At 34.0% G+C, this 27,250-nt stretch overlaps 4 protein-coding genes across 5 annotated transcripts; 3 read left to right on the top strand and 1 right to left on the bottom strand.

Annotated features, from left to right (window-relative positions):
- Window positions 1-336: 336 nt before the first annotated feature.
- On the bottom strand, window positions 337-6,410 carry LOC7495708 (TOM1-like protein 9). Of its 2 annotated transcripts, none has more exons than XM_024604157.2 (10): window positions 6,027-6,410; window positions 5,600-5,678; window positions 4,918-5,016; window positions 4,716-4,829; window positions 4,347-4,507; window positions 4,038-4,119; window positions 3,711-3,796; window positions 2,638-2,838; window positions 1,333-1,811; window positions 337-1,171 (listed from the first exon to the last, which is right to left on the bottom strand). In XM_024604157.2, the coding sequence occupies exons 1-10, from the start codon at window positions 6,125-6,127 to the stop codon at window positions 600-602; spliced, it is 1,974 nt and encodes a 657-aa protein (XP_024459925.1). In that variant the 5' UTR covers window positions 6,128-6,410; the 3' UTR covers window positions 337-599. The 2 variants fall into 2 exon arrangements, with proteins under 2 accessions (XP_024459925.1, XP_024459924.1); XM_024604156.2 differs by having other exon boundaries at window positions 4,716-4,832.
- Window positions 6,411-12,621: 6,211 nt separating this feature from the next.
- LOC7495709 (translation initiation factor IF-1, chloroplastic) lies at window positions 12,622-13,345 on the top strand. The gene has a single exon (XM_002308577.4). The coding sequence runs from the start codon at window positions 12,770-12,772 to the stop codon at window positions 13,211-13,213; it is 444 nt and encodes a 147-aa protein (XP_002308613.2). The 5' UTR covers window positions 12,622-12,769; the 3' UTR covers window positions 13,214-13,345.
- Window positions 13,346-16,976: 3,631 nt separating this feature from the next.
- Window positions 16,977-20,902, top strand: LOC7471538 (uncharacterized). The gene is made up of 3 exons (XM_002308578.4): window positions 16,977-17,723; window positions 18,450-18,530; window positions 20,116-20,902. The coding sequence occupies exons 1-3, from the start codon at window positions 17,351-17,353 to the stop codon at window positions 20,532-20,534; spliced, it is 873 nt and encodes a 290-aa protein (XP_002308614.4). The 5' UTR covers window positions 16,977-17,350; the 3' UTR covers window positions 20,535-20,902.
- Window positions 20,903-22,064: 1,162 nt separating this feature from the next.
- LOC7471539 (uncharacterized) lies at window positions 22,065-26,335 on the top strand. The gene is made up of 8 exons (XM_002308579.4): window positions 22,065-22,563; window positions 22,649-22,807; window positions 23,339-23,670; window positions 24,085-24,424; window positions 25,047-25,195; window positions 25,284-25,377; window positions 25,880-25,951; window positions 26,046-26,335. The coding sequence occupies exons 1-8, from the start codon at window positions 22,195-22,197 to the stop codon at window positions 26,088-26,090; spliced, it is 1,560 nt and encodes a 519-aa protein (XP_002308615.2). The 5' UTR covers window positions 22,065-22,194; the 3' UTR covers window positions 26,091-26,335.
- The last annotated feature ends 915 nt before the right edge of the window (window positions 26,336-27,250 follow it).

Here is a 27,250-nt window from a genome sequence, read left to right on the forward strand (position 1 = left end):
TTTATTTTTTAATTTATGTAACTATATCACTGTTTATAATTGTTAAGAAAGTGGCAAATTTGTTCCAAATATCAGGAGAGCGAGAAAGGTTGTCAGAAATGAAAGTGCTGGAAGCATCCTATAAAGGGGGATGATCATTAGAAACAACATTCCTGATTCCAGCCTCTGGATAGTCAAAAGCAGTCCCTTTGGAGATTGAAACTTCCAAATGGCAGGAAATATTCACACGAGCACTGAACTCTTGAAGTCAATAAACCTAATCAGTTTACATTATCGATCAATCAAGAACTGATGGGGGGGGGGGGGGGGGGGAAAGGGTACAAAAATAGAGGTATCTTTCAGAAAGATGTCCAAGTTGAAACTGTTGAAAAAACCCAAAATCATAAATCCAACCTAATTGAGAGCATCAGCTTCTTCTTTTTTCTCTCTACAAAGAATGTACATGATTTCCAAACAAACACAAATATGGGACCCAAAATAGACCAAAAGAAAAAAAATAAAAATATATATATATATTGAAATTTAAAAAAAAAAATTGGAAAATAAGATGCCAGATGGTGAAGAAAATTTTTTTAAAAAAAATGCAACCAATCATGTTTTCACATGCTACCAGCTCTCCCAGGAGTGGATTTTCCTGGCTTGAATTTTGAAATATCTACTAGGTCTCCAAATAGCTTGTCCTCTGGCTTGGAAGGCTTACCAGATGGCACATAGGAAGAAGTTGGAACCTGGTAAGATGAGTTTCTCAAGCCATTGTCGTCTCTAACAGACAGTCCATGCATTCGCTGATCAAGGTACTGTGTCCCTTGCTGCGGTCCATACCCATATCCAGCCATTTGGTTGCCATACACTTGCTGAGGATACATTGAAGCCATCGGCCCAGCTTGCATTGGTTGTGGATACATACCCATGTACTGCCCTCCCTGCATTGCTTGAGGATTCATGCCTAAAAACTGATTGCTCGGTGCAGTCTGCATGTACATACCCACATGTTCATTACCCACTGGCTGAGGGCCATGAGGGTACATACCACTAGGCAGTGGTTGTGAATGCATGCCAACCATCTGAGTAGCTTGCATTGATTGAGGGTATTGAGCGCCTGCCACTGGACTTGTGTCTGCTTGCTGAGCTTCCCAGGGGGGTGGAGGCAGTGCTCCACTACTTTGAGCACCTTTCAACAACCCAAGGTGAAAGCTTCATGAATTTCAATGCAATAGTAATAAAGAGAAACCTTATTCACTAAAATAAGTAAAACTAAGACAGTCCAAGAAACCCAACAACAAAAAAATTTATTTCAAAGGAACAAAAGTTAATTTGAAAATAGAAGCACACCATAAACTGGTGAGGCTGGCTGCTGTTGCTGCTGGGGAAGCTGTCCATTCCAGGCAGGACTAGTGCCTTGCATGTATACTGACTGCTCATATCGTGGTGATCCTGTATTCGGGGCATTTCCATTCAGGTAAACACCAGCTTCTGGTGTTTGAAAATTCTGTTGCTGTTGGAATGGTGGAGTCAAGGAATTGGTTGGTCCTGCCAGATTGGTGGGCTGTGTATTGGCTGTATTTGGAGCGTTGTTACTATCAGAAAACATGTCAAACAGAACAAGTGCATTCTGCTGTGACAGAGGGGTGGACGTCTGTGGTTCTCCTACAGGAACAAGAGCCAGAGAGGTTCCAGCCTTTGGTGAGTTATAATCATCACCACTTAACAGGTCCAATTTGGGATTGGCTGCTGCTAGAGTAGTTGGACCATTAGTTGCAGGAGGTGCAGGGAGTAACAACTGGTTTAGTGTTTGAGAATTTGAAGTTGATCTGCAGAAATATTCACTCACAGTCAAATAATATAAATCTCATACTAGAATTTTACGAGTTTAAAACTTTGGCTTCAACTTTCAGCCATATACCTCGACAAAAGTTAAACAATTTTCATACACCATTTCAACTTGACCAGTTCAGAATTTCATGCCAGATCTTTTTTCTTGCGGGCGTTGGTTGGAACCTTATTTGAGCTGATAACTAGATATGTTTCACAAAACTAATCTGAAGGCTATCAAATGGTTATAATAAATGAGTGACTCCATAAGTGATTCTTTGAGTCATGAATTCAATATCCTCAAAATCATTACTAATTTTGGCAGGCAAGTAGCGCAGTACATATAGCCAGATTCATAACCAGTCCCAAGACAGCTTAACTTCACAACCACAAACATATTATCCTAAAAGCCTAATTTAACAGACAATGTAGTTCCAACAAAAGGAAATGAAAAAGAAAAGAAAAGAAAACTATGGCAATAAGATAACAAGACATTATCAACACACAACCACCATGATTGAATGAGAGCTTAGTGAGTGCTTCTTTTTGCATTACAACCTGCTTTTCATATTGTTTTTCGCTTGAAAAGGCATCAAATTTATGCTTTTTTAGTTGTTTTTGGATGGTTTTGATATGCTGATGTCAAAAATAATAATAAAATCTGAAAAAACATCATTTTGATGCATTTTCAAATGAAAAGAACTTTTGAAAAGCATCCTACACTACAATACCAAACACGCACTTAGGCAATCAATTCATGTATAATTCACAACGCTTATCTGGTCATTTTCTATAGATAAGAAACAGATGAATAAATCTGCTTACCCCCCATCAGGCTTTTTGTCCTTATTATCTCCAGCATCAACTAGAGGAGCATCAATGTCTACAAGTGCTCCACTAGATTCAGCTTTTGGTTTTTCTGCCAGACCTGGGGCAGAAGTTCCTGAAGAAATGGATTCATGCCTGACTAAAACTCGCTGCAAGTCATCATTCAATGCTAATCCTTGACAAAGTAGGGATTCGTCCCTGAAAAAGAAAGTTCAGATTATGAAGCAAAATATGTCAACAGTAGTTCCACCATGCATTTAATACAGGAAGTGGGTTCAAACACACAACATTCTGAACCAACTCATCTCATTCTACCTCTTGTGAAAATGACTAATCTAGCAAACTGGTCAGTCACTCCAGTGCAGGTTTGACAATAACAGTCACAACCAGCAACAATACTATCAAGCTACGCAACAAATCTAGACTATGACTAGCATATTGCCCCGCTCATAAAGATATAATTAATACAGTACAACCTATGCAAACCTTATCTCAAAACAAAAAGGTCACATCATGCCATTAATTTTAGATGTTATTACGTCCTCCTTAGATTCAGAAAATAGACTCATTACTCTGGCACGCCAGAAGCCAGCCAAACAATAATACACTGTTGGAAATTATTATTTAGGATTTGTACTATTTAGGACTTCCACTGTTAATGGGGCTAATTAATATCTAATATTAAAAAGGATTTCGTTGTTTCCTTATCTTAATTACAAATCTTTAATTTTTAGGTGTGCCTCACACACATTTATGAAATGGGTGAGCTATTTTGATGAATGAAAAGCTATATAGTGAAATTTGGCCAGCTCTTGTGGATTTCAAATGTGTGGGTTCTTGGGGATTCAAGAAGTGCTCCTTGTAGATTTCAAGTGTTTAGCCTAGTGGATTTTTGGTTTTCAATCTTCTTAGTATCTTTCCCTCTTGTTGTTCTACACCAACTTCATATATCAACAAGCACGCACATAAATGACACCACTCACCATGAAAATCGAATACAGGAGAAGTTTCTAAAATACCGGAAAACATTATAGACGAACAAAACAAGAAAAAAGGAGAATGGAACTTACGAAGTAGAATTAACAAGATGAACCACTCTTTGCTTGTATGTACGACATTGTTCCACTAGGTCAACTATAACCTCCTGCCTAAGCCCCTGCAAATTGAGGAGAAAACTCACTGGTTTAAGAAATGAAAATGAGATTAAGAATCTTGATTCACACTAAGCTAATTTACATGTGAGTGTAGGAAGTTTTAAGCACTTGATAACATGCAATTTTTACATTTAAGAACTAATGAATTCAAAATACAAAGTAAAAAATTGTTGACTTTAAGATAGCCTGACAAATTAAATAAATCACAAGTTTTTTAACTACCCCAAGGATTGGAAAATGTACCTCTCTGTTCCCTGGGTCTAATGCATTTAGCATCTCTGCTAGAACATCCATGATACCCCGAGCATTTTGAATTTCTGTCATGCTAGTGAAAGGAAGTTCAAAAATTAAAACAAACACACATCTTAAATAACCCCTGAATACAACCATAGAACACAGGATGTAATAAAAATAATGCAACCACCATAAAAAAAAGTTTTGGGTTCATCATTCAGGCATATGCCAAGGAAAGGAAGTGCCAAAGAAAGGCCAAAGCTATGAACAACTTACAATGTCTTGCTAAATAAATAAATAAAACTGTCATTGGCATACCTCAATGTTGGGAACTCTGACTCTGCAGAAGATTCAGCCGCTCCTTGTGGATACTCAATACTGCGCAGATTTTGAGGATAAGATGACAGAGGCTGTGTTTGTGGAGGTGTGAATACAGGTGCGGAGCTCTCAGACCTTGGAGGGAACACTGCCCCAGCACGCTGAAATAGAGTAATTCACTTAGAGATGCAAACCAAAACAGCCACATTATGATGATCAGAAGTGCTTGTAAAACAGAGTATTGGCAATGAAATGACAAAGTCATGCTTGTTTGGTGATTCATAATGAAATGTACAAATTATTCAGCTATGCCAACTAGGATCAATGTGGCTGAAGGAACACATCATAGGAACATCAAAGGAAACGCACCAGCAACTCTTGGTATGCAGCATAATATTGTGGATATCTTGCCCTTGGACCACCAAAAGCTTCTTGCCAAGTATCTACCAGAATCAATATCTTCTCTTTGACATGAAAGTCAGGCTGCTACAATTAAGCATAACACAAACTATGAACAATTTTTACAAAAAAGAAAAAGACACAGATACAAGATATGTACAGAAACACTCACCTTTTTCTTAGCTATTTTGACCATCTCATGAAGAAGATCTTTCTCTGCCACATGCATATGTACAATGTCCCCACAGTTCTTTATGATTGTCTCTAACAGCTAGAAGCGCCCAGACCAAAATTGAAACAAACTTAGTCCTCTGGAAACAGGGTTGTTAAAAAATGACCAGAAGAGTGGCAATGTTACACTGAGAAAACTGGTGATCCAATTAATACTAAATTAACAGCATCCCCGACAAATTTACTACCTTCTACACCTAATCATACCATCACTCTCTCAAAAAGAGAATTACAGTACAAACTAATTTGACTTCATTTTCCAATACCATACCGAGGCAAAAGAAAAAAAGGATCTCGGACCAAACCCAAATTCGCCTAACACAATCAGATCTCACCTTTCTACCTCAATCAAACACACCATAATACTCTACTTCAGAAATTGGCCAATTTGTGCCAAGTATTCCACTGCACCTGCTTGCTCATTCTCTTATACACACGACACTCTCCTAATAAAACCTAACACTGATTCAATTTACCTTTAAGAAAAAGAAAAAAAAAAGTAAATAGAACCCTAATGTAACAAGCATGCTGAAAACTATATTGCACTCGTATCACATAAACTGAATAAAGTAAACAGATATATTCATCCAGTGAAAAAAGAAACCAAGAGATGCCAAGCTTACTGTTAGGGCAAGTAGTTGAACTTTTGAATTCCTGCTACCAAGTTTCTTCTTTATTCCTTTGATAACATCCTTCGCTTGCCTGGTAATCCAAATCAAACCAAAAAATTTAAAACGTAAGCAATCTAAAAAAGTTCCTAGTCTTTAGATCGACAAGAAGCAAGCTTTATAATTTATTCAAAATGCAAATAAAAGAAAAAAAATAACTAGCCACGAGAATATAACACGGTTCAAAATATTGAAATTTTCTCCTCAGCTAATCAGAATCAACTGTTCGATCAAATTATTAAGAAAGAAGTTTATCCAAAACATTTACAAATTAAAAAACAAATCAATTTAAATTACAAAGTAATGAGTTACAAAATTATATATGAAAAAAAAAGCTTAAACACGAAATCAAGAGAGAAGAATCAAGTGCTGCGGCGCATACGTAGGGTCGCGATTGCACATATCACAGATCTCGATATTCATAGCCCAATCAGGCCCGATCAGCATGTCGCTCGTGGCTCTTTCCACCATAGAATTCACCATCTCTGCTTTATTTTTCTTCTAGAAATTCAATCAATAAAGTAATCAAATCCTAAATTTTTACCACCTGACACCAATTTCCCGGCGAGATCGCACTCAGTTCCGGCTCCTAAACTCCGGTTAGAAACCTAACGCACTAACGCTCGCTCTCTCTGTTAGGTGTTTTTCCCCTTTCTCTCTTTAGATCCTTTCTCTCTCAGAAGTCTCTCTCTCTCTCTCTAGCAGAAGCACAAATCAAATAGTTTCTTTTTTATTTTCCATAGATTTTTTTTATTTTCGACTTTTCTTTTTAAGAAGCGAATTTGTTATTTAAGTTTTGTTATCCAAGTTTTTCAGTTGGATTATTTGAAAATGGTGGACCATTAAGATGATGACACGCGTGAGATAGTTGTGCCATAATTTAGTAGAGGGTAAACTACATTATGACCCTGGTAGATTTTATAACGTTCCACTTTGGATTCTTTTTCTAGATTTCCTATTTTTAGTCCTGTTGGTTTAAAAAGAAATTTAATGTTACTCCTAGATGTTAAATAAATGCATTTTTCATCCTTTTCTTATTTATCTCTTTCTATTTTTATATTTCTTATTGTATATGTGATAATTATACACAAAATCTTCAAATTGAAAAACAGGAAAAAATAAAAGGTGAGCTTCATATAAAACCAATATTCAAATCCATACATTACATCAAAGTTTAAATTTAAAATACCATAAAAATATATTATACAATAAAACGTTTCAACATAAAAATAAATAGCCTTTAAGATCGACCTTATGATATATTATGATTGTGTAGAAGAAGAAAGATTAATTTTATACAATAGCAGTAGCCATTATAGATTGAAAACTAAAGAAAAAGTTATTTGGGTTTTCTTGATATAACATATATTAAAAAAATAAAAAATAAATAAATCATTGATGAGTTAATTGAATTTCACACCTTACCGGATAACTAAATCTAGTTAAACTGAATTGATTTTTTTCACTTGTAGTATAGTCAACCCAAATTAAAAAAATTAATCAAACTGGATTAGATGACACCAGTTATTCAATAAATCTTATAGGTGAAATCGACATTTTTAGTTAAGTTAAGATTAGGAATTGTGTTGGAGATTGTTTTTAAAATATTATTTTTTCTTGTAAATAATTCAAAATAATATTTTTGATACCAACACATCAAAACGATCAAAAAATACTAAAAAAATTAATTTGATGTAAAAAAATTTAAATTTTTCAACAACATGATTGGACTGTAAGAACAAATACAACCATAGTACAATTATTCAACAGTAAAGTAAAATTTAAAATTATTATAAATTATATGGTTAATATAAGAATTATCATACAATGGAGACTAAAATGGAATATTCTTAATATATATAAGGGCTAAAATGTACCTTACCATTTAGTTCACTGCTGATCAGCCGACCATTTGCAATCCAACGGTTTGTATCGTTTATGCGGTGATTTCTACGGGCAATAGTTACTCTTTACCTGCTGTTAAATGACAAGTTGATTAAAGGTGGTATTTAAAGACAAAAAAAAAATTTATTTTATGATAATGTTTAAAAGATTTATTAACTCTATTTAGAGAAAAGGGATAAGATTTAAAAGTTTCAATAAGAAATTGAATGATTTGATTTGATTTATTTTTCAAAATCTAACCCATTATCAAATATACAAATCCCATCCTTTTTTCACGTGAATAACCTAGCCTAACACCAAATATTTTATAGGAAATTATGTGTATTATTATTATTATTATTATTATTGGTTATGCGTTCATGATTATATTTTTTTCCAATCAAGTATTAAGCAGTTTATTTGCTTGTTTTTGTATTTTAAAAATATTTTAAAAAAAAATTATTTTTTTTTATTTTTTTTATTTTAAATTAATATTTTTTTATGTTCTTAAATTATTTTGATGCGCTAATATCAAAAATAATTTTTTAAAAATTAAAAAATATTATTTTGATATATTTCCGAGTGAAAGACACTTTGAAAAGCAACTACAACCATACTTCCAAACATACTAGTAGACCTGTATAAAAAAATATTTATTTTTAACATTTATTTCCTACCGAGTAATAACATTTATTTTACATATGTTTTTATTTATTTTTATTTCTTGAATAAAAATAAAATGTAATTTTTAAAGAAAAAACATGTTGTTTGAAAGAAGTTTTTATTTTCAATTTATAAATAAATTGAATTCACATATTAAAAAAAACTAATTTTAGAATTAAATTTGTACTATTTTAAATTGTAAAATCAAATAAGTTTATACCTAATATATTTTATATTATTTAAAAATATTAAATTTCATTTAGAATTCAATACTAGAATCTCGAAATAATTCAAATCATAAAATTAAGACTTTTAAAAATGCTGAAAGTGAAATAAAGTCTTTCATCGTTTTCTGATAAAGAAGAAAAAGAAAGAAAAAAGAGGACCAAATTAAGGTCTCTTGTCTCGAAGCAGAAAGCTCTGCAATCTCAATGGATAAGAAAGCTTCAAGCCATGAAACCCCATTGAAGAATAGCCTACCATGACAATGGCATCTTCTAGTCCTCGAGAGAAGGAGAAGAAGACAAAGAAGCATATCACTTTTTGCAAAGCAATGGCTTAGATAATAACTATACTATTGAGGACCATGACTAGATATGCTCCACTCATGCGGTTTCCGGCACAAGTGTCCAGTACCGTCCACCACATGCTGATGCAACCTGTCTGTTTCTCTGATTCATCAGTACTCCTTTTTAAGGTTCCATGATCATCATGGCCTTGATTAGATGCCATACGGAAGTGTTCCAACAATTTAGCTGATTTGTAGACATGCACATACAATAGTGCCCCTAGGAGCATTATCTACTAGGAGATGCTATTTTTAAAAAGATAAATTGATAAAATGATATTTTGAATAATATAAATATAGTTTTTTTTATTATGTATATTTCAATGGAAAAAAGCCATTTGAAAAGCCAATTCTATTAGAATGTAATAAATAAGTGTTTTATTTTTTTTAATGATTTTGATATTATTTTTTTCCACATGGCTAGATTTAATTGGTTTATTCTTTTGTTGACCCCAGTTTGTTAGTTTTGGTTCTTTTGAGAGATATGTAGGAATAACATTTATGACAAAGAAAATACATTTTAGTATTTTGTTTGGCTTTTTTTTTGGAGTATGAAAAATAAACAAATAAAAACTAAAATATTAGTTTTTTATTTTTAGCTATCCATTTAGCTTTTTTATTTTTATTGAAGATGCTCGTTGGTGACTAGTCAAGACATTCTTTCTTTCCGCAAGAAAAGGTAGGGTTAGAAATTTAGAATCGTTTCTCTTTTTTATATGCCTTCCATGAAGATTACCTTGGATTTGAAAGTGAAAATCTTTGTTATTAAATCTAGATTATGTTGCCCCGGTATAAGATTGACCCGTCTCTTAATAATAATCGTATCTATAAACAGTTTACTCGAGCGAGATTTGTCAAATAAACTTTATCAAAATTAGAATAAACTACTTATTTTAAAAACAAATGGATTAGAACTATTAGTTGATTGTAAATTGTGTTTTTTGACTTTTCTATGTTGGATCCACAAGTTTATAAAGTGATTATTGAATCAGAAATTTGAATCAATTTACTTAAATACAAAAACAGGTTTAATTGATATATAGAAAATAGACAGATTCAATATCAAGCTATGCAAAAAAAACAGTGGTTGAACAGTGTCAAATAATCATCTTAACCCAATAGCTTAAGCCGTTAGATAAAGTCCTAAGATATAATTTATATTATTCTCTAATACATTTTTTCAAGTGAAAAACCCTTTAAACTTCAAATTTATAAAAATACATACAATCTTGTGCTTAATTTTTTACTAAATAGAATAGGAACGGTTATTAAAACTATGATACTACATTAAATAAATATTTTAATCTAATAATTTAAGTTATTAAATAAAATTTTAATATATAATTTATATTATTTATTGTGCTTGAAGTCCACTTTCCAGCACCGAAAAAAGAAAAAATAATAATGGAGTTGAGGGACCAGCACTCGGACCGCAGGGGGGCCTGATGATAAGGTTCGAGCCAAGATATAAATCTTAGGAAAATGGCTTGCAGGATGCACAAATGCAGTGCACTTGGATATTTATGGTGGAAAAATAAGAGGGAGAAAACCCAGTACAACTGCTGTACCAAAGTTTTCCTCTGAATCTAGCTCTCGCAGTCTTCACAAGGGACCTACCACATGGAACCTACAAATCCTTAAAGCACCACGGCAGATATATGGTACAGCAGATGTGCCAAAGCTTTGGTCGTAAGAAAATCAAACACAGCAACAAGAAAACATCCATGCGCTCACCATGGCTAAAGAGCCGCCCACGATGGATGGCATCGTATTGATTTAGTTGAAACTTGGAAGTGTCCTAGTTTTCTGCTATGAATTGAAGAGAAACAACTAAAAATTCGATCAATTATAGAAGATGATGGCTCAATATCAACCTAGCATCACGCTTCCACGTAAATCTCAGTTTGAAGGATGCTTAGTATATTGCAGGGATGTTGTTCACCATCACCAAAGATCTGACTGTCCCACTGCAACACAGGGAGAACAGGTTCTCCACTGCCAATAAGCATCATGATCTCATCAGCCTTCCTTCCTTCCTCTACAGTCACTTTTTTACCTTTATTCCATGGAGTTTACCCTCCCTTAGCAGCTCCTCTGATAGCGTCAAAACTCACTTAGCAGTGCACCCGCTCAAAATTCTGTCAAAGGCAGCCATCAGAAGGTCTTTTTCCTAGGCAGCAAATGCCACATTCATGTTAGGTCGTCCTTCAGCGATGAATCCATCATTATCCAGCCAAATGGATGCATATGCACCATTCTACTCTGCTTCCATCTTTGAAGGCACATTAGGAAGGTAATTTACACTCTTCATGGTGGCAAATTGTGGGGGTTTTATTGGGACTGATGAAGTTATATCAAATTTAATTAATAATATATTGCTCCATACTTGTAACACAGATTTCATTATGATGAAGTATACAGAAAAGCCTTACATTTTATAATTTATTGAAAAACTAGTAACAGGGATCTAAGGAAGCCATAATCGCATGATATATATACGACTCACCAGAACATCTAGCAGTCTTCGATTTTCTAATTGTGAAATAAACCCAAGTCTTTGAAATGCAAGATTTCTTGGTATTAGACACGAATTATTCAAGTGTCCACAGTCCAGGCAGTTTATGCTAATATTTGAGTGCTGAAAATGGGTTTTGGCAGAGAAGTTGAATGAGAATCCATGGGAGAAGAAAACCAATGAGAGCAGAGCTTTCCGTCAAATAGTGGCTGATCGTATAATCGGCTTTCCTTTTCCTACCAATCTAATTCATTTTTTTTCAATCAACGATGAAGATTTGAATTGCTCTAAACCATGCTGTTGCTGACTTCACGTGTCTGGATTCCAAGAAAAATTAAGGCAAGTCGTTTGTTTATAAATTTTGCCAGTGAGAAATTATTTTTAAAAAGAGAAATTACAATTATACCCTCGTACTGTTGTAAAGGTTTCTATTTGATCTTTCTCCAATGTCGTCCTCAACCTTTTCAAATTGTACACAATCTTCCCTCGATGTTAAATCTCTCAATTTCAAATTTAAATATTCCCATGTTCTTTTATGATAGACCCTGTTCCAAATCTTTTAGTTGATTTTAAATTCAATTATTTAAATTATATCAAAGAAAATAAATAATATATAGCTAAGTTGTTGCTCATCTTATTATATTTTAAAATCATGCCCATTCAATTTGAATTTAGTAATTTACATAAAATTAATAAAATAAAAATGAATATAAAAGAATCTCATTCAAGTATTTTTACGGTGTTAAGGGAATAACTAGTGATATTCTATTAGCTATTTTTCGGACTCACATAAAAAAATAGTGATAAAAAAAAATTCTAAGTGTAGATATTTTTATCATTTTTTGTGGATCATGAATTTTATTTTTTTTTCTTCATTTTGTTTCTATTTTTTTTTTCAAGATATATTCATGAAGTAACTAATAAGATATCATTAACTATTTCCTTAATATTATAAAGTTTTTCATCTCAGATCCGTTAATTTTATTATACATGGATTTGGATCATTGTAAAAAAATGAAAATCGTGTTGTGATTTTATTTATTATTTTTTATGTTTTCAACATATAAATATTTTAATTTATGAAACATTGGTAATTCATAATTTATTGGGTGATCCATGTGTAACTAATCATAAATAAAATGAAAAAAAAATAAAACTTTTGGCACTGAATTGTTAAATTGTTATATATATATATATATATATATATATATATATATATATATATATATATATATATATATATATATCAAGGATGTCATTCGGCACCCATTGAAAAATGAACAAGCCCAAGAGCCTTATGTTCCAGCTTGGGCCCAACAGGATCACGGTCGCAGCCTCGCAGGGTCCCTCCTCTTCCCTCTCGGCTTCCTTATCATCTCCAAATGATAGCAGAGTCTCTTTCTTTCTATCACAAACACTGCCTTATCTCTTCTAGGGTTAGACCTTCTCTCACTCTCAAAATTTCCCCGGATATTCTGTCTTGTCCCCTCAAAAAATGACTTCAACAGCATCAGCAACAGCAACTCAAATTCATGTTCTAACAGCAACTGGGTTCTCAACGAAACCCACAAATCTTTCTCCAACAACAGTCTTCTTTGGCCAATCACTCACCAGAACGACACACTCCTTTGGCCTTGTTGCTACAACAACATCTACGACTTCTTCAAGGTTTCCTGTTTCTACCAGTGCAAAGGCCAATCCAACTGGAGAACAGAAATGGACCCACGAAGGCTCTGTCACCGAATCACTACCTAATGGAATGTTTCGGGTCCTCCTAGACAATAAAGATTTGATTATTGGTTATATTTCTGGTAAGATACGCAAGAATTTTGTACGGATTTTGCCAGGAGATAGAGTCAAGGTTGAAGTGAGTCGTTATGATTCGAGCAGAGGGCGCATTGTTTATAGACTCCGCAATAGAGATCCATCTAGTGAATGATTGGGCTGTGTCCTTTTCTTTTATGCAACTCGTAGAAAACATCTGAATCCACATGTTTTTTTTTTGTTTTCTGTCCATGCTTGCATATGAAATTATTAAATAATAAAGTGCTTTGTATTCTTAGGGTGTCAAGGTTCCACTCACGGTTCCCATTCTACATTTTGCTATTAATCTGAGTTTTTCTGAAGAGGGGTGTTGTTAACCTGTTGAATTTGGCCAATATTAGTAAATCAAGTTGAGTGAAGAAAGAATTTCAAATGGGCTAAGGGTAGTGCTTCGAGGAAATATGTCTAGCTAGCTCTCTCTGGTTTGCCTCAGAACCTGTTTACTGTAGCGTGGCACTGATTCCATTTAGTGCAAGTAAAGTGAAAGGTAGTGTCTGGTGTGGGATTTGATCTTCAAGGCCGTTTTGAGAGTGCTCTTCTATTTTATGGTGATTTTTCTTCAGCTCTTCCTACTCTGAGCCGGGCATGGAATAGGAAGAATGGCAATGCTATACTGTAAATTGAGCTCAGAGCTTGGAGTAGAATTGAAAGAGTGATAATGGTTTCAAATAAACAACTTAATCCAAATTTTAGTTTGTATGGCGCTTCTTTCGCTCCCTGCGTAGGAGCATATTGCCACTTGGAAACAAAATCATCTGAGATGCTGTGATGTGATTTTGTTGCCGCAAGAGTTGGTGATGTCTAGATAGAATTAAATGGGATCGATTGCTCTCTATACAATCTGGAAACATGCCCCTCCTTTTGGCATTGGTAACTTATTGGGAGCTTCCATCTCTTTCTATGAAATACGCTATTCATCTGGGTCTCCAATGGAGTCGATGATATTCTGAAGCTTGGATGTACCAAACACTTCCTTGGAACCCGTTTGTTATACGGCCCAGAATTCTAGCTAAATGTCTTTTTGATATTGTAATAACGGATAAAATTAAAGAATTATTTAAAAAATAAAGAAAATAATTGTTTTTGACAAGTACTTTTGTAAAAACATAAAAAACAAGAATATCTTTATACTTTCTCATCGAGTTTAATGTGCATTAAACAGGAGATAGGATATCAACTTGTGATGCCTTTTTCAATTTAATCCCACCTATCTTGTTTTGTATCAAAAGTTATTTTCTTCGTATCAAATGTACTCTTATTATTATTACTATTATTATTATTTTTATTATTATTGTCGTAGTCATGAAAACTTGAAACAAGATACTGTAAAGGGATAGGAAATGGGCTGAAATATTATAGAAAACACTATGGCCAAATGCACTTATATCCTCTTATAATTTATTGTGGATTGCTGCGGAGAATTTTTTTTTTTATCATTAAAGTTTATTTTTCTCCTCGATTAAGTGTTTTTTTGTGGCCAAATAGATAATCAATTAGCTTTAATTAGGTTAACCCTTCAAACCAGATTAATCCGTCAAACCTGAGATTCGCGTCATGAAAGTTTGATAACTAAATAGAAAAAAAAATTGACGGGTTAACCCAGAATTAACTGAGTTAACCCGTCAAGCCCGAGATACGTGTCATGAAAGTCTGATAATTAAATAAAAAGAAATATAACATTAACAAACTAAACTAAACGAAAAAAATTAATTAAAAAGAAAAAAGTTAAAAAAAATTTCGGGTTAACTCGTTAAATCAGGTTAACTAGTCAAACCCGGGATCCGTGTCATGAAAGTCTGATAACTAAATAAAAAAATTAACATTAACAAACTAAATTAAACAAAAAAAATTCATTAAAAGAATAAAACGCAAAAAAAACCAAAAAAAAAAACCCATGAAGGCATAAAAAAATACAAATTTTTTTTTATAAAAAAGATAGCTCAGCGTTTCACTGTGAACTGTGGACTGCACCGTGAAACATTGAGCAGTTTTAGTATATGTTATAATAATATAATAATAATAATAATAATAATAATGTAGTTATAATTATAATTATTCATCCACCAAGTGTTTCCCTAACTTACATTCTCTGATGTAGAAGGGCCAAGGCTTGATGTATTTGTTCATTCACCGTGAGTTTTTACTCTTCAAGAACCAAAAACAGAGGGCAGAAGAGAGAGGAGACAAAGTTGAAAAAATAAATGTGGTGGACATTCATCAACTCTTTTCAAGCAACAGAAGTTAAGAAAAACGAAAGAGATGAGAGTTAAAACAACGCGTGAGAAAACCTGTGAAAAAAAGAGCTTTAAAACGAAAAACATTATTAGAATCCACAGTAAAAATAGAGTAAATATACAGTGTTTTCATGAGCTCTTTTAGTTTTTTTTAATTTGTAAAAAAAAAAACAGTATAGTGAAAAGATGGAGGACCATGATGGGAAAAGCATGGAAAATAGGTGGTAACTTTAAAGTTAAGTTCGTGCAAAAAATCTACTTTGATCTCTATACTTTTCAATTTCTATTTTTCAGGCGCTTTGGTTTTTGAAATTTTGATTTGGGTCCAACACTCCAAGAGAGAAGTTGCATTCCGGTTAAAAAGAGAAAAAATCTTGATTGATACCTATTCTGGCCACGAAAAAAATCGATCTTTATATCAACGAATTTCGTTCGATGAGGGGAGTCTTGCTTAAGTGTTCTTTGTCGATTCCCATCACTGTAAATGGTAAATTTGAGTTTGATAATTTTTTTGAATTCAAGTTCATTTTGAATTTTGGACCGACTTTAGGATTATTTTATATCATTAATGAGTTTATAAAGGTTTTTATGGTGTTTTAAGTTAAAATAGATCTAGAATCAAATTTTTGGAAAAAAAAAACTCATGGCCTGATTTTCCAAAGATCATCTTGTCATTGGAAATCAGGCCAGTAGATGACGCGCTGTTTGCTCTATTTAAAAAAAATAAAGGGTGGACAACACTCATATAATTTTTTTTTTTAAAAAACCTCACTTGTGAGTCATATTTTTTTTGGATGGGCTAGACACGTAGGCTCGTACACGTGCTTGACCTATTGCATTTTATTTTTCTTTTTTTTTACTTTTTTTTTCTTAAATTTTATTTTTTAGTCCATTCAAGTAAATCAAGTTAAAAATAATTTGAAATATTTTCTATTGGATACCATTGAAATTCTATTTTTTTCAATGAAATCATAGCCTTTTTTATATATTAGCTACCGTTCTTTCGTATAGCAATTCCTGATTATTGTTTTTTTTTTTAAAATCCGTTCAATCATTGTATTTTTTTCCTCTGATTATTGTTGTGTTGTGGCAACTATACTGTGTTATGTTGTCGGACAAAGGTAATATTTCATAACTAGTGTTGTACTTATAAATTTTGAATAATTTAGAAGTAACTTCATGACACTTCTACATATTTTTATGAAAGTATTCTTATTTAAAAAAATAAATAAAAAAGTTAAATTGATTTTGTGTGTGTGTGGATATATATATATATATATATATATATATATATATATATATATATATATATATATATATATATATATAATATCGGAATTCCAAACCAAGTCTAATATCTATGTAAAAGTAATAGATAGTCATATTAATTTGATTTAAGTATGTGGTTATTCAATATTTAATATTGCTTAATCATTTTTTTCCCTATAATTGTTGAAGAAATTCATTATTTTTCTCAAAATGTTGTAAAAATATAAATATAAATGTTTAATAATTACAAAATCATAAAATGATATCAAAACATATTGTCCTAAAATGATACAAAATTAATAGCATAAATATTTTTTTTCGAGGTACATATTAATGACAAACAAACATTTAAAGAAACCACATCTAAAAAAAGCATCAAACAGAGATCTTAAAAATCCTGACGGTGTCCTTTCTTACTTCTTGCGGCCTTGTATACAAACATAAGAAATCTCGAATCCTCCAGTTTAGAATCATACGCGCCACCGCACGCGAAACCCCGCCAAAACCCGCAACACCTGTAAAGAAATAAAAAAAATAACCAAAGCAACCGCACACCACAACCATAACGCCACCGTGTTCTCCACGAATCAGGCACTATTCTCACCGTCGAATCCCTTAAAATCAACGTCATTTGTACGCAACTGACCTCAATTAGTTCCTAATTAAAATAACAAACCCGCAAAATCCAAATCACATGCTTGCTTTTTGTTTCTATTCACTCCACAAACCCTAAACGTCACCGATCTGAAATGGCTTTAATCAGCGACGCATTACGGCAAGCTTTCATGCCGAAACACGAATACGAATCTCTTCGCGAAGAAGACAGAGCATGGGTGAAATTACAGCGACCATTATGGATTTCTACAGGGGGAACTATTTGCTTAGTGATTTTTGTTTCGACGACTGTGAGTTTAAAAATCGTGTTTCCTGGCGATAATGGGAAGAGATCGTTTTGCAACGGTAACAGATTACAGCCATTGCCGATAAAAAATGGCGGGGATTCGGATTTGTTTCCTGGTGCCTTTTATTTAACGGATCAGGAGACTGTTGATTATTATTGGATGGTTGTTTTTGTTCCGTCAATGATTGTTTTCCTGGCTTCGCTTGCCTATCTTGTTGCAGGTAAGAATTTTTTCTTGGGGGGGTTTAGTAGATTTTGTTTCCATTTTTGGGTAATGGAGGGTGTTATTAATTGTGTGTTTTAATGGGACTTGGTTGTTCATGAGGATTGGTTTCCATTTATGGAATAAAATGCAACTGTACTTTAATTATTGAATGAAATTTCAATTTAGTATTTGGTTTAGCTTTTAGGGTTTTTTTTTTTTTTTTTGGAAAAATGGGAAAGAGCATGTTTGAATTTTTATATTAGATAATGATAATGGCTTATTGTATATTGCCTTTTCTTGCATTTTGATAGTTAAAAGTTTGTGTTTAAGAAAATGTATTGAGCATTGAAAAGGAAATGATTAGAGTCTCATTTCAGAGTATGGCCATTTGCGTAAAGTGATATGGTAAATTGCCTTTTGGACTTAAAAGTTTCTGGCATTTTGTTTTGTGTTTTTTGAGTTAAGAGGTACAGTGGATTTAAATGTAAACTTGACATGGTCAGTCTTGGAGATAGATTGCTCGATGTAATTATCTAATAGAAAGAAGCATGGAATATGGAACTTTTATTCAGGACCGATATATTGAAATAGAGATGGGCATGTGGATAACATCTTGATTGTATAAATACTCCTATTGTGTGTGACTAGGGGAATGAGTGTGGGGGTCTTTTGTTTTGGCATTAAGGGTTCGCTTCTTGTTTTCTCAGTTATCCAGAATCTCATGGTTTTATGCATGATGCAGGGATGAATGTTGCTTATTCTACTCCAGCAAGACATGGATGCTTAAAGGTGGTTGAAAATAATTACTGTTCTTCAAAAAGGGGTATGTTCTAATTTTGTTGCCCCAGTGATGTAGTCTAAATATTTGCAAGGTCTGTGGTATTCCCATTAAGAGTCTTTTCAGTGTCTAAACATGCCATTGTAGTTATTTATAGGGCTTAGTTTGGCGATTTAGGTTTTAGGATTGTACTTAAAAGAAGGAAACAAATAATTCTTTACACGTGATTTAGTAGGTTTTTTTTTTCATTGGTGCTTCAAGTGTTGGTTGCTGCTATTGTTCTGAATAGTGTAACTCATGTTTGGTTGATGATTTTTCTCTCAAACTTACCAATAATGCTGACGACAAAAGGCAAAACATGCTCTATGAGAGGCACAGTAAGAAGGGAGGGATTAGTAAGTTTTGCCAGAATAACACCTGAATTGCTAATATCATATGATATACTGGTTTTGCTTTCCTAAGTGGCTTCACTATGCCTTTAAAGTTCTGATTCATGCAGCATTGGGTTGCTAAGGAGATGAGCAATAAAATGGGTGATTAGTTTTTAGAAGTATCTACAATAAGGCTTTGGTGATGGATGATTCATGCATGAGTACATTTTTGGATCAGTGAACCCTTATGTTTTTTTTTTTAAAACATTCTACTAGGTGTCCTTTGCAATGGCTGCCTTGAGGTTTAATGGGTTCCCGGGCATTTGTTTTTATGACAAGTGTAGTGACAATGCTTTATTAAGTCAGATCTAGACACCAGCAGACCTTCTAACTCCTTTCCCCATTGTATATTTGGGTGACAGCAGCAGATCTGGTAATTGGACAGCTTAGGACAATGCATTAATTAGTCGGGTCTAGACACTTACAGATTAATGGGTTCCCGCCATTTGTTTTTTTTCACGAGTGTAGTGACTTAATTAGGTCTGGAAACCTGCATGAGCAGATACCGAGTTTGATGCAATCAAGATGTTTTATTTTAAAAATTGTTATGCACCACAGATCGCCTCATTTTCTTTTTAGCCAGTACTTAGAGATTTATGAGATGCAAATGATTTCACTCCCCCAAACATTTTTCCCAACAAGAGATCAAGAAATAAAGTGGAGGCAGCTGAATGACATTAACACTGATTTGTGCAATCCAAAATATTTATGAAGTTAGAAACTGAAGAATCAATGGGTTGACAGACTGCTGTTGAAATTGATAAAATAAGGACTTCTTAGCAAATCATTTGTTGCTTAATGCTTGCTACATAGCTATGAAATTAACAAGAAGCTTACTGCAGTTTCCTAGCAAAATGATAAACAAATGGAACAATGGACTCGTTAATTACTTTAATCCTCTAGATTAATCAGAATGGGATGGCCTTCTTTTGACTTCTAGTATTCTTGAAAAGACTTGATCATGGATGATTGGCTCTGCAAATTGCTTGCCGGAAGCCAATTCTGGCCGTAAACCTGTTTTTCTCTCTCTTCATTTTGCTGAACTAATTCCCATGATATTGCTGGAAAGTGAAACAAAGATTAACTATTTAAGCCCTGCCCTTTCAGCATATTCATGATATTGCTTTTCTGTATGTTACATAGAGGTGTTGCCCAATTATTCTATTGATGAGTATCTTTTAACTGTTTTTGACATATAGGTGGGGTGCGATGTCTGTCCATCTTGAATAGTGTCTTTGCCATTATCTTTGGTCTCCTTGCGCTGTTTCTTGGTTCAAGCCTCCTGACACTGGGGAGTAGTTGCTCATTGCCTTTGTTTTGGTGCTATGAGATTGCAACATGGGGGCTAGTCATTTTATATGCAGTAACTGCCATCTTTTTAAGAAGGAAAGCTGCTCTGATTCTTGACGAGAGTGATTTTGGTGGTCGAAACCTGGGTCTGGAAATGTTGGAAGCCAACACCATGGTGGTCACTCCAGATCTAGAAAGACGTGTTAATGAAGGTTTCAAGACTTGGATGGGGTCGTCCCTCCTATCTTCTGATGAAGAAGACGAACCTGGCAATTATTCAGAATCACCTCAAATCACTCGCTCTTCTTCTAACAGACAAAGAGTATGATCTTGAAGTCAAGTGGCATGTGTAGCTTTTTTGCAGAGTTTTCTCAAGTCCAGCATCGAGGCTGTATGGAGCTTGTCATGTTAACTGATGGTTATCAGAAGCCAGTTTAGCTGCTGACACTGTAATGAGACGAACAGTGAGTGCATGGCTTTGATGATGATGTCCATGTGACTATACCCTCTGTCGCACCTTTGGCCTCTGAGTAGTCATCGTAGATATGTAGGTTGTAAATAATTCAATGTTGATTTCACGTTTTTATGTTGGGCTCCAGAGCTAATGAAAAAGCAAGCATTTACATTCCACTAGTGATTTGATTAACTCGAGAATTCCAGGTCTAGCAAGCAGATTGTTCATACGATTTCATTTTACACCGCCACATCCCAAATGTCAGCTGAATTTTCAGGTGACTTCGTTGGCTAAATTTATTACCGGGGATGGCATTGGGTGGGTATAAATGTATATATTATTGCTCCATGATATAAAAAAATTAGATATTTATAAAAAAATAGGTTTTGAATATTTATTTTGGAATTAATTACAACGGCTATTATTTATTATTTAACATAAAATAAATAATATATATATTATTTTACTTTTAATATGTTATTTCATAAAGATAAATTTTTCTGTGAACACATCTATTATTTATCTCAACAAGCATCTTGTTTCTCAATTGAAATAATTGTTTATGCTAAAAAATATATTTTATGATTGTTAAAATAAACTAAAAAAATTAAAATAATATATTTATATTTTATTTTGTATAATTGAAAGCATAGTTTTTAAATTCAACCCGGTGGTCGATCCGACCCAAGACCTGGATCACGGGTTTTGATTAGGTCACTGGGTTATCCCGGGTTGACCCTTATTTTCTTTTATAAAACAAAACGACGTTGTTTTTGTAAAAAAATAAATAGTTAACGAGTTACGATCTAGTTTTTGATTGGGTCCCTGAGTTTTTGCCTTCTTTTATTTTTTTTATAAACCTAATCTGATTCTAGTTCTGTGTGGACTGAACCAAATTTTAAAACTATGATTAAAAAAATAAATAAATATAATAAAATCATGTTCAAAATAAATTTAAATTTTTTAATAATAAAACACCTATTTTAATTAAATTTTCATGAATAATTTGTCAATATTATTATTATTTTCAAATAAATACATAATAGCAATTTTTTTTATTAAAACTCAAATATAAACTTAAAATAATATTTAAAAAAACATATCAAAACTTAAAAGTAAATGAATATCATGATTTTTTTTCTAGAGTGTTCATAAATAAAACCAAAGGAAAAAAGAAAAAAAAACAGCAAAGTGCCAACCAAGCTTGCCTACCATCATAATTTAGAAAATATTTGCACCTCACACAGGTACTCGCCTGTTTCAACCAAGCTACAATGCTAATTTGTTATAAATCAACCCAAAAAATATATTAAATTTCTTCTTTAAACTGTGAGCAACATAGAAAATCAATTCTTCTCAAGACAGGAAAATCTTAATGGGCCTTATCACAACTTTTAAAAAGCCCAACTGTAATAACTAAACCCTAGTGTGCGTCCCCGCTTCTCTCCCTCGCTGCCTCTCCCACTCCCCCCATCTTCTTCTTCCCTCTCTATCTTTCCCTAATCTGCTTCCTCCGAACCCTAATTCTCCAACCATGGCAGCATCGTACGACTACGAAGACGCTCCTAGCAGACACGATGAAGAAACTGGTCCACAAGGTTACGACCCAAACTTCGTCCCGGACTCCGTCAAGTCCTTCGTAACACACTTATACAGACACATACGAGAGAAAAATGTGTACGAGATTCACCAGATGTATGAAACCTCTTTCCAAACTCTCTCCGACCATCTCTTCAAAGACACTCCTTGGCCTTCAGTCGACGCGGTCGCAAATTATGTCGACAATGATCATGTTTTTTGCTTGCTTTATCGTGAGATGTGGTTTAGGCATCTGTATGCAAGACTTTCGCCTACTCTTAAACAGCGGATTGATAGTTGGGATAATTATTGTGGTCTTTTTCAGGTTTATTTATTTATTTTCCTTTTCTTTTTTCAATTTTTTCTGTTTTGTGATAATTGTTACAATTTTTGTTTGTTTGATTTGATAGGTGGTGTTGCATGGAGTGGTGAACATGCAATTGCCGAATCAGTGGTTATGGGATATGGTGGATGAGTTTGTTTATCAGTTTCAGAGTTTTTGTCAGTATAGAGCTAAGATGAAGAACAAGACTGAGCAAGAGATTGCCCTTTTGAGGCAATTTGATCCGGTAAAGATTTCGTTGCTTGTAATTTGGGGATGGCTTTTTTATATAATGTTAATTTGATTTTTTTATTGTTTCAATGTTGGGTGCTGTTGTGGAAGGAAAGGGAAATAAATCAGTGAATTGTAGGACGCATTCTTCCCAGAAGTTGTGATGCGAGAAACAATGCTTAAGTCTAGTGTTATTTGTGGCTTTTATTTGTTGGGAATTGGTGTTTAGTTTTTCAACAGAGATGAGATATTGGAATTTACCCCATAAAAATTGATGAGACAATAACAGAAAAGAGGAAAAATTAGAACTAGGAAGGTTGTTTTTTATTGCTTGAATGGAATACTGCACCTTTTATCTTGACTTTGGGAAACATGGGGTGAGCAATGAAATTTGAGCCAAGAAGGAATTCCAAACGAGCCCTTCTGTTGCTTATGTTGATGGATGCTATAATGTGATAATTACTAGACTCATGCTATTTTACAGATGTTTTTTGTTGGATTTAATTTTGGATTATTGGATTAGAATTAAAGGGTTGTGTACGTACAGGCTTGGAATGTGTATGGAGTGCTGAACTTCTTGCAAGCACTGGTGGAGAAGTCGAGTATCATTCAGATACTGGAGCAGGAGAAGGAAGGTATTGAACAATTCACTGCTACTGATGGGTATGATTATAGTGGTGGCAGTAATGTCTTGAAGGTTTTGGGGTATTTCAGTATGGTTGGTTTGCTGCGAGTTCATTGCCTCCTGGGTGACTATCATACTGGCCTGAAGTGCTTGCTTCCCATTGACATTAGTCAACAGGGTGTCTATACCAGTGTCATAGGAAGCCACATTGCTACAATATACCATTATGGTTTTGCCAATCTTATGTTGAGGAGGTACGCACTAACTATGGTTTTTCATCAGCATATATCTGTTTTCTTTCTTCATTTTCTTGTTTTAAGACTCCATCCTTATATTTCCCCTGAGTTGGTCTATTTTGCTCAAGTCTATCATACCAGTAACTCTCAGGTTTGTATGAATTACATTTGAAAAAAAACCCATGTGAAGTAGAGAGACTAGAGTATTCCCAGACAATAAGTGAGCCTGTTTAGTCCATATCTAAACTCTCAATCATACTCCCCAATTCTCATTCCAACCCAAGGATAAAAATATCTAATCTCTTAGGTTAGTCCCATTGTTTCTTCTTGTTTATTAGTTTGCATATATAATATTGTTCTGGGCTTTACCTGAATGAAACCTTTTTTTTTTGTCCTTTTAATGTCAAACATCTTTTTTGTTTCTTTTTATAGGTATGTGGATGCTATTCGTGAATTCAATAAAATTCTCCTGTACATATACAAGACTAAGCAGTATCATCAGAAATCTCCACAGTATGAGCAGATATTAAAGAAGAATGAGCAGATGTATGCTTTGCTGGCAATTTGTCTGTCACTTTGCCCACAAGTGAAGCTTGTGGATGAGACAGTCAATGCACAATTAAGGGAGAAGTATGGTGAAAAGATGGCTAGAATGCAAAGATATGATGATGAGGCATTTTCTCTCTACGATGAACTCTTCTCTTATGCATGCCCTAAGTTCATTACACCCTCAGCTCCAAGTTTTGAAGAACCACTTGTAAACTACAACCAGGTATGCTTTCACATATTACATGAACAGAGCTACCAGGAATGTTTGAACAGCACACATATTTCTTGGTACTCTTGTCATTGACCATCTAACTTATTTGGAAATCACTTGCAAATTAAATTATATATGCATGCTTTCACTGAAGTTGAGGTATGCTGTATGTTATTAAAATAAATTTGTTATAGTGATGCATATGCTAACATAATATCAAAGTGTATACTTAGAATTTTCTTAATGCCAGAAATAGGAGTAGAAGGGAAGAAAATAGCAGTGACAGTGGTCACACCATTCTAAAGCAGCATATTTTTCTCCTACAAGTATTTTTAATAATATCATCTGATTCATGTTGCCATATGTTTTATATGGACAAAGATACCACTTATAAATTCCATATGGTTTAGACACAGCTGTACCCTTTGTGAGTTATCTGGATTGGGAAATTAGGATTCCCTCTTAATTTATTCTCTTAAAAGGTAATGTCTGCATATCGAGGAAGTGACATTCTATCTGTTTTGATGTAGGCTGAACCAAGCATTTTGGCAGTTGACCTGCTTGGCCCTCAACCTTGAACCCTCTCTGCCTCTGCATGCACATGATATTTACAAATTGCTGTTTATGTCTGCAGGATGCTTACAGACTGCAACTGAAACTGTTTCTTTACGAAGTAAAACAGCAACAATTGTTGTCAGGTGTTCGAACCTTCCTAAAAGTGTATTCTACTATATCCCTTGGGAAGCTTGCGAATTACATGGAAGTGGATGAACCTACTTTAAGGTGAGGTTTTTGTTCCATAGGCTTATTTCATTTAAACCTTTAATGATTGGAAATGATGTCTTGAACATGCTGCTGTTACATCTTACAGGACTATCCTGATGACATACAAGCACAAGACTCATGCTGTTGATTCCGAGGGAAAGATTATATCTAATGCTGATGTGGATTTCTACATCGATGAGGTATGTGTTTTTGCATGTGACTATGTTGTTGATCTTTTTTTAAGTTGCGCATGGAATTTAATATGATGTTAAATTGACATATTAGCATGTTCTTGGAGTTTTGATAGTCTCTTTGGACCATTGCAACTAGCTGGACTTGTTGATTTTATTCACAACGTTGAATAAACAAATCACCGAGCCTTTCGGCAATTCATGAGAAAATTTACCATTGCAACAACCAATTCTTCGTCATCATAGCACAGAATCATGGTTCCCATGATATAATTGACTATGGCGAGAACCAATTCTTCGCCATCATAGCTGTTGTTGAGTTGTGGTGCCCACACCATAAGCCATACATTCATGTACTCATGTTTGACGTGTGCATGTGCCGATTACATCCAACTAAGCAATGCAAGTTAAAATACTTCCAAGATATACTATGGAAAGGCAAGAAGTAGTTGGCGGTATTTATTGGAAAATTTCTGCTCTTTTGTTCTCAAACAATGCTTTACTACTGCAGGACATGATTCATGTTGTTGACACCAAACCAGTGAAGCGATATGGTGATTACTTTTTGCGGCAAATTGTCAAGGTATGCTCATTTTCTTATTTGCTGGTGTTCCTATTTTCACAACAGTGTTTAACTTCGCCTGTCATGATTTTTTTTCTTTTCCTTTATGATACAGTTTGAAGGGGTGATAAATGACATGGATCGGATAAAGCTGGAATGAGGCCTATAACGTAGAATTTGTATTGCCTTAACTTGCATCTAGATTCTCTTTGTTTGGCTGAGATTTTGTTATCTATTGGCATTTTTTCAGTTTTATTTATTTTAAAATTTTGAATCAGTGCAACTGTGGTAGTTCTGCCCCCCCTAAAAAGAAGAAGAGAGAAATTGGCTTTCGGGATCCTTAAAAATGTTGTCGCCATGTCATTCTCACAATTCATGAAATATACAAGGGGCTTTATTATTGTACTTGGAATGGTTTATGCTTCTACCATGGATAGTATAGGGTACATCATGCATTAAACTAGTGCGTAGCACCCACATTCTTTAACCCTAACAAACAGCATCATGCTGTAGCAATAAATCCGATTTGTCTAGCAAGTTTAACAAGCTGCTTTTGTCTTTTCAAAGGTAGTCCTCTTCTTATTTTCTTCTTTCCCAGGACCGATGACTCTCTTGTCCAGTGCTGCTAACTATTATAGGAGGATGGCTAGCTTGTTCATTACTCTTTAACTATTATAATGGGATGCTGTCTTCTCAGGACTACGAGCAGTTTAGGCTGTTAATTAATTGCTGGAAAAATGAACAAGTACCAGGTGCTGTAATGGAAACAAAAATTGTGGGCATGAGAGAGGCCCTTATTAAATTGCAGTTGAAAGTGGCAGAGATTGCTACCTTCCACTCCAGCCATTATCTAGACTGGTATTCGCTTCATGAAATGGTTAGGATGTCTGCCTGTTGCACCACTGTACTGTTCCTTCTCCTTGTGCCTTTGCGAGGATGTGATTGCTTGATCATGTGTACCGCCAATTTGTTAGTCAAGAACGAGGTAATGCAGCCCTTGCAAGTAAGCCTGTCTTGCCGTCAAGAACTCTTGCCGTCAAGAACTTGAGGGCAATCTAATTTTAGCTAGCACAGCTGCAAATTTATTTATAAAAATAACACAGTGAGATGCACATGCGTGACCAATCAAAATTTTTTTTTGCATAGAGTTTAAAGGCTATAAAAATATTTATGCCATTAAGATCTTGCACGTGTACCTGTGTGTCTCAATAAATTATATTATTTTCACAAATAAATTTTCACGGCTGAAATTTTTAGTCATACTAGGTTTTTTTTTCAAAAAAACTCCAATTAAGTTTTTTCCAAAAAAACTCCAATCAA

This window comes from Populus trichocarpa, chromosome 6, assembly GCF_000002775.5.
Source record: "Populus trichocarpa isolate Nisqually-1 chromosome 6, P.trichocarpa_v4.1, whole genome shotgun sequence".
NCBI lineage: Eukaryota > Viridiplantae > Streptophyta > Magnoliopsida > Malpighiales > Salicaceae > Populus > Populus trichocarpa.

Bases quoted from the DNA above. Each gene is read 5' to 3' on its own strand.
- LOC7495708 (XM_024604156.2), bottom strand. From the start codon at position 6,127: ATGGTGAATTCTATGGTGGAAAGAGCCACGAGCGACATGCTGATCGGG. The intron at 4,508-4,715 runs GTGCGTTTCCTT...ACTCTATTTCAG, and splicing joins CTGCATACCAAGAGTTGCTG to CGTGCTGGGGCAGTGTTCCC. The intron at 2,839-3,710 runs GTAAGTTCCATT...TTTCTTTTTCAG, and splicing joins CATCTTGTTAATTCTACTTC to GGACGAATCCCTACTTTGTC.
- LOC7495709 (XM_002308577.4), top strand. From the start codon at position 12,770: ATGACTTCAACAGCATCAGCAACAGCAACTCAAATTCATGTTCTAACA.
- LOC7471538 (XM_002308578.4), top strand. From the start codon at position 17,351: ATGGCTTTAATCAGCGACGCATTACGGCAAGCTTTCATGCCGAAACAC. The intron at 17,724-18,449 runs GTAAGAATTTTT...TGCATGATGCAG, and splicing joins GCTTGCCTATCTTGTTGCAG to GGATGAATGTTGCTTATTCT. The intron at 18,531-20,115 runs GTATGTTCTAAT...TTTGACATATAG, and splicing joins TTACTGTTCTTCAAAAAGGG to GTGGGGTGCGATGTCTGTCC.
- LOC7471539 (XM_002308579.4), top strand. From the start codon at position 22,195: ATGGCAGCATCGTACGACTACGAAGACGCTCCTAGCAGACACGATGAA. The intron at 25,378-25,879 runs GTATGTGTTTTT...TTACTACTGCAG, and splicing joins TGGATTTCTACATCGATGAG to GACATGATTCATGTTGTTGA. The intron at 25,952-26,045 runs GTATGCTCATTT...TTTATGATACAG, and splicing joins TTTTGCGGCAAATTGTCAAG to TTTGAAGGGGTGATAAATGA.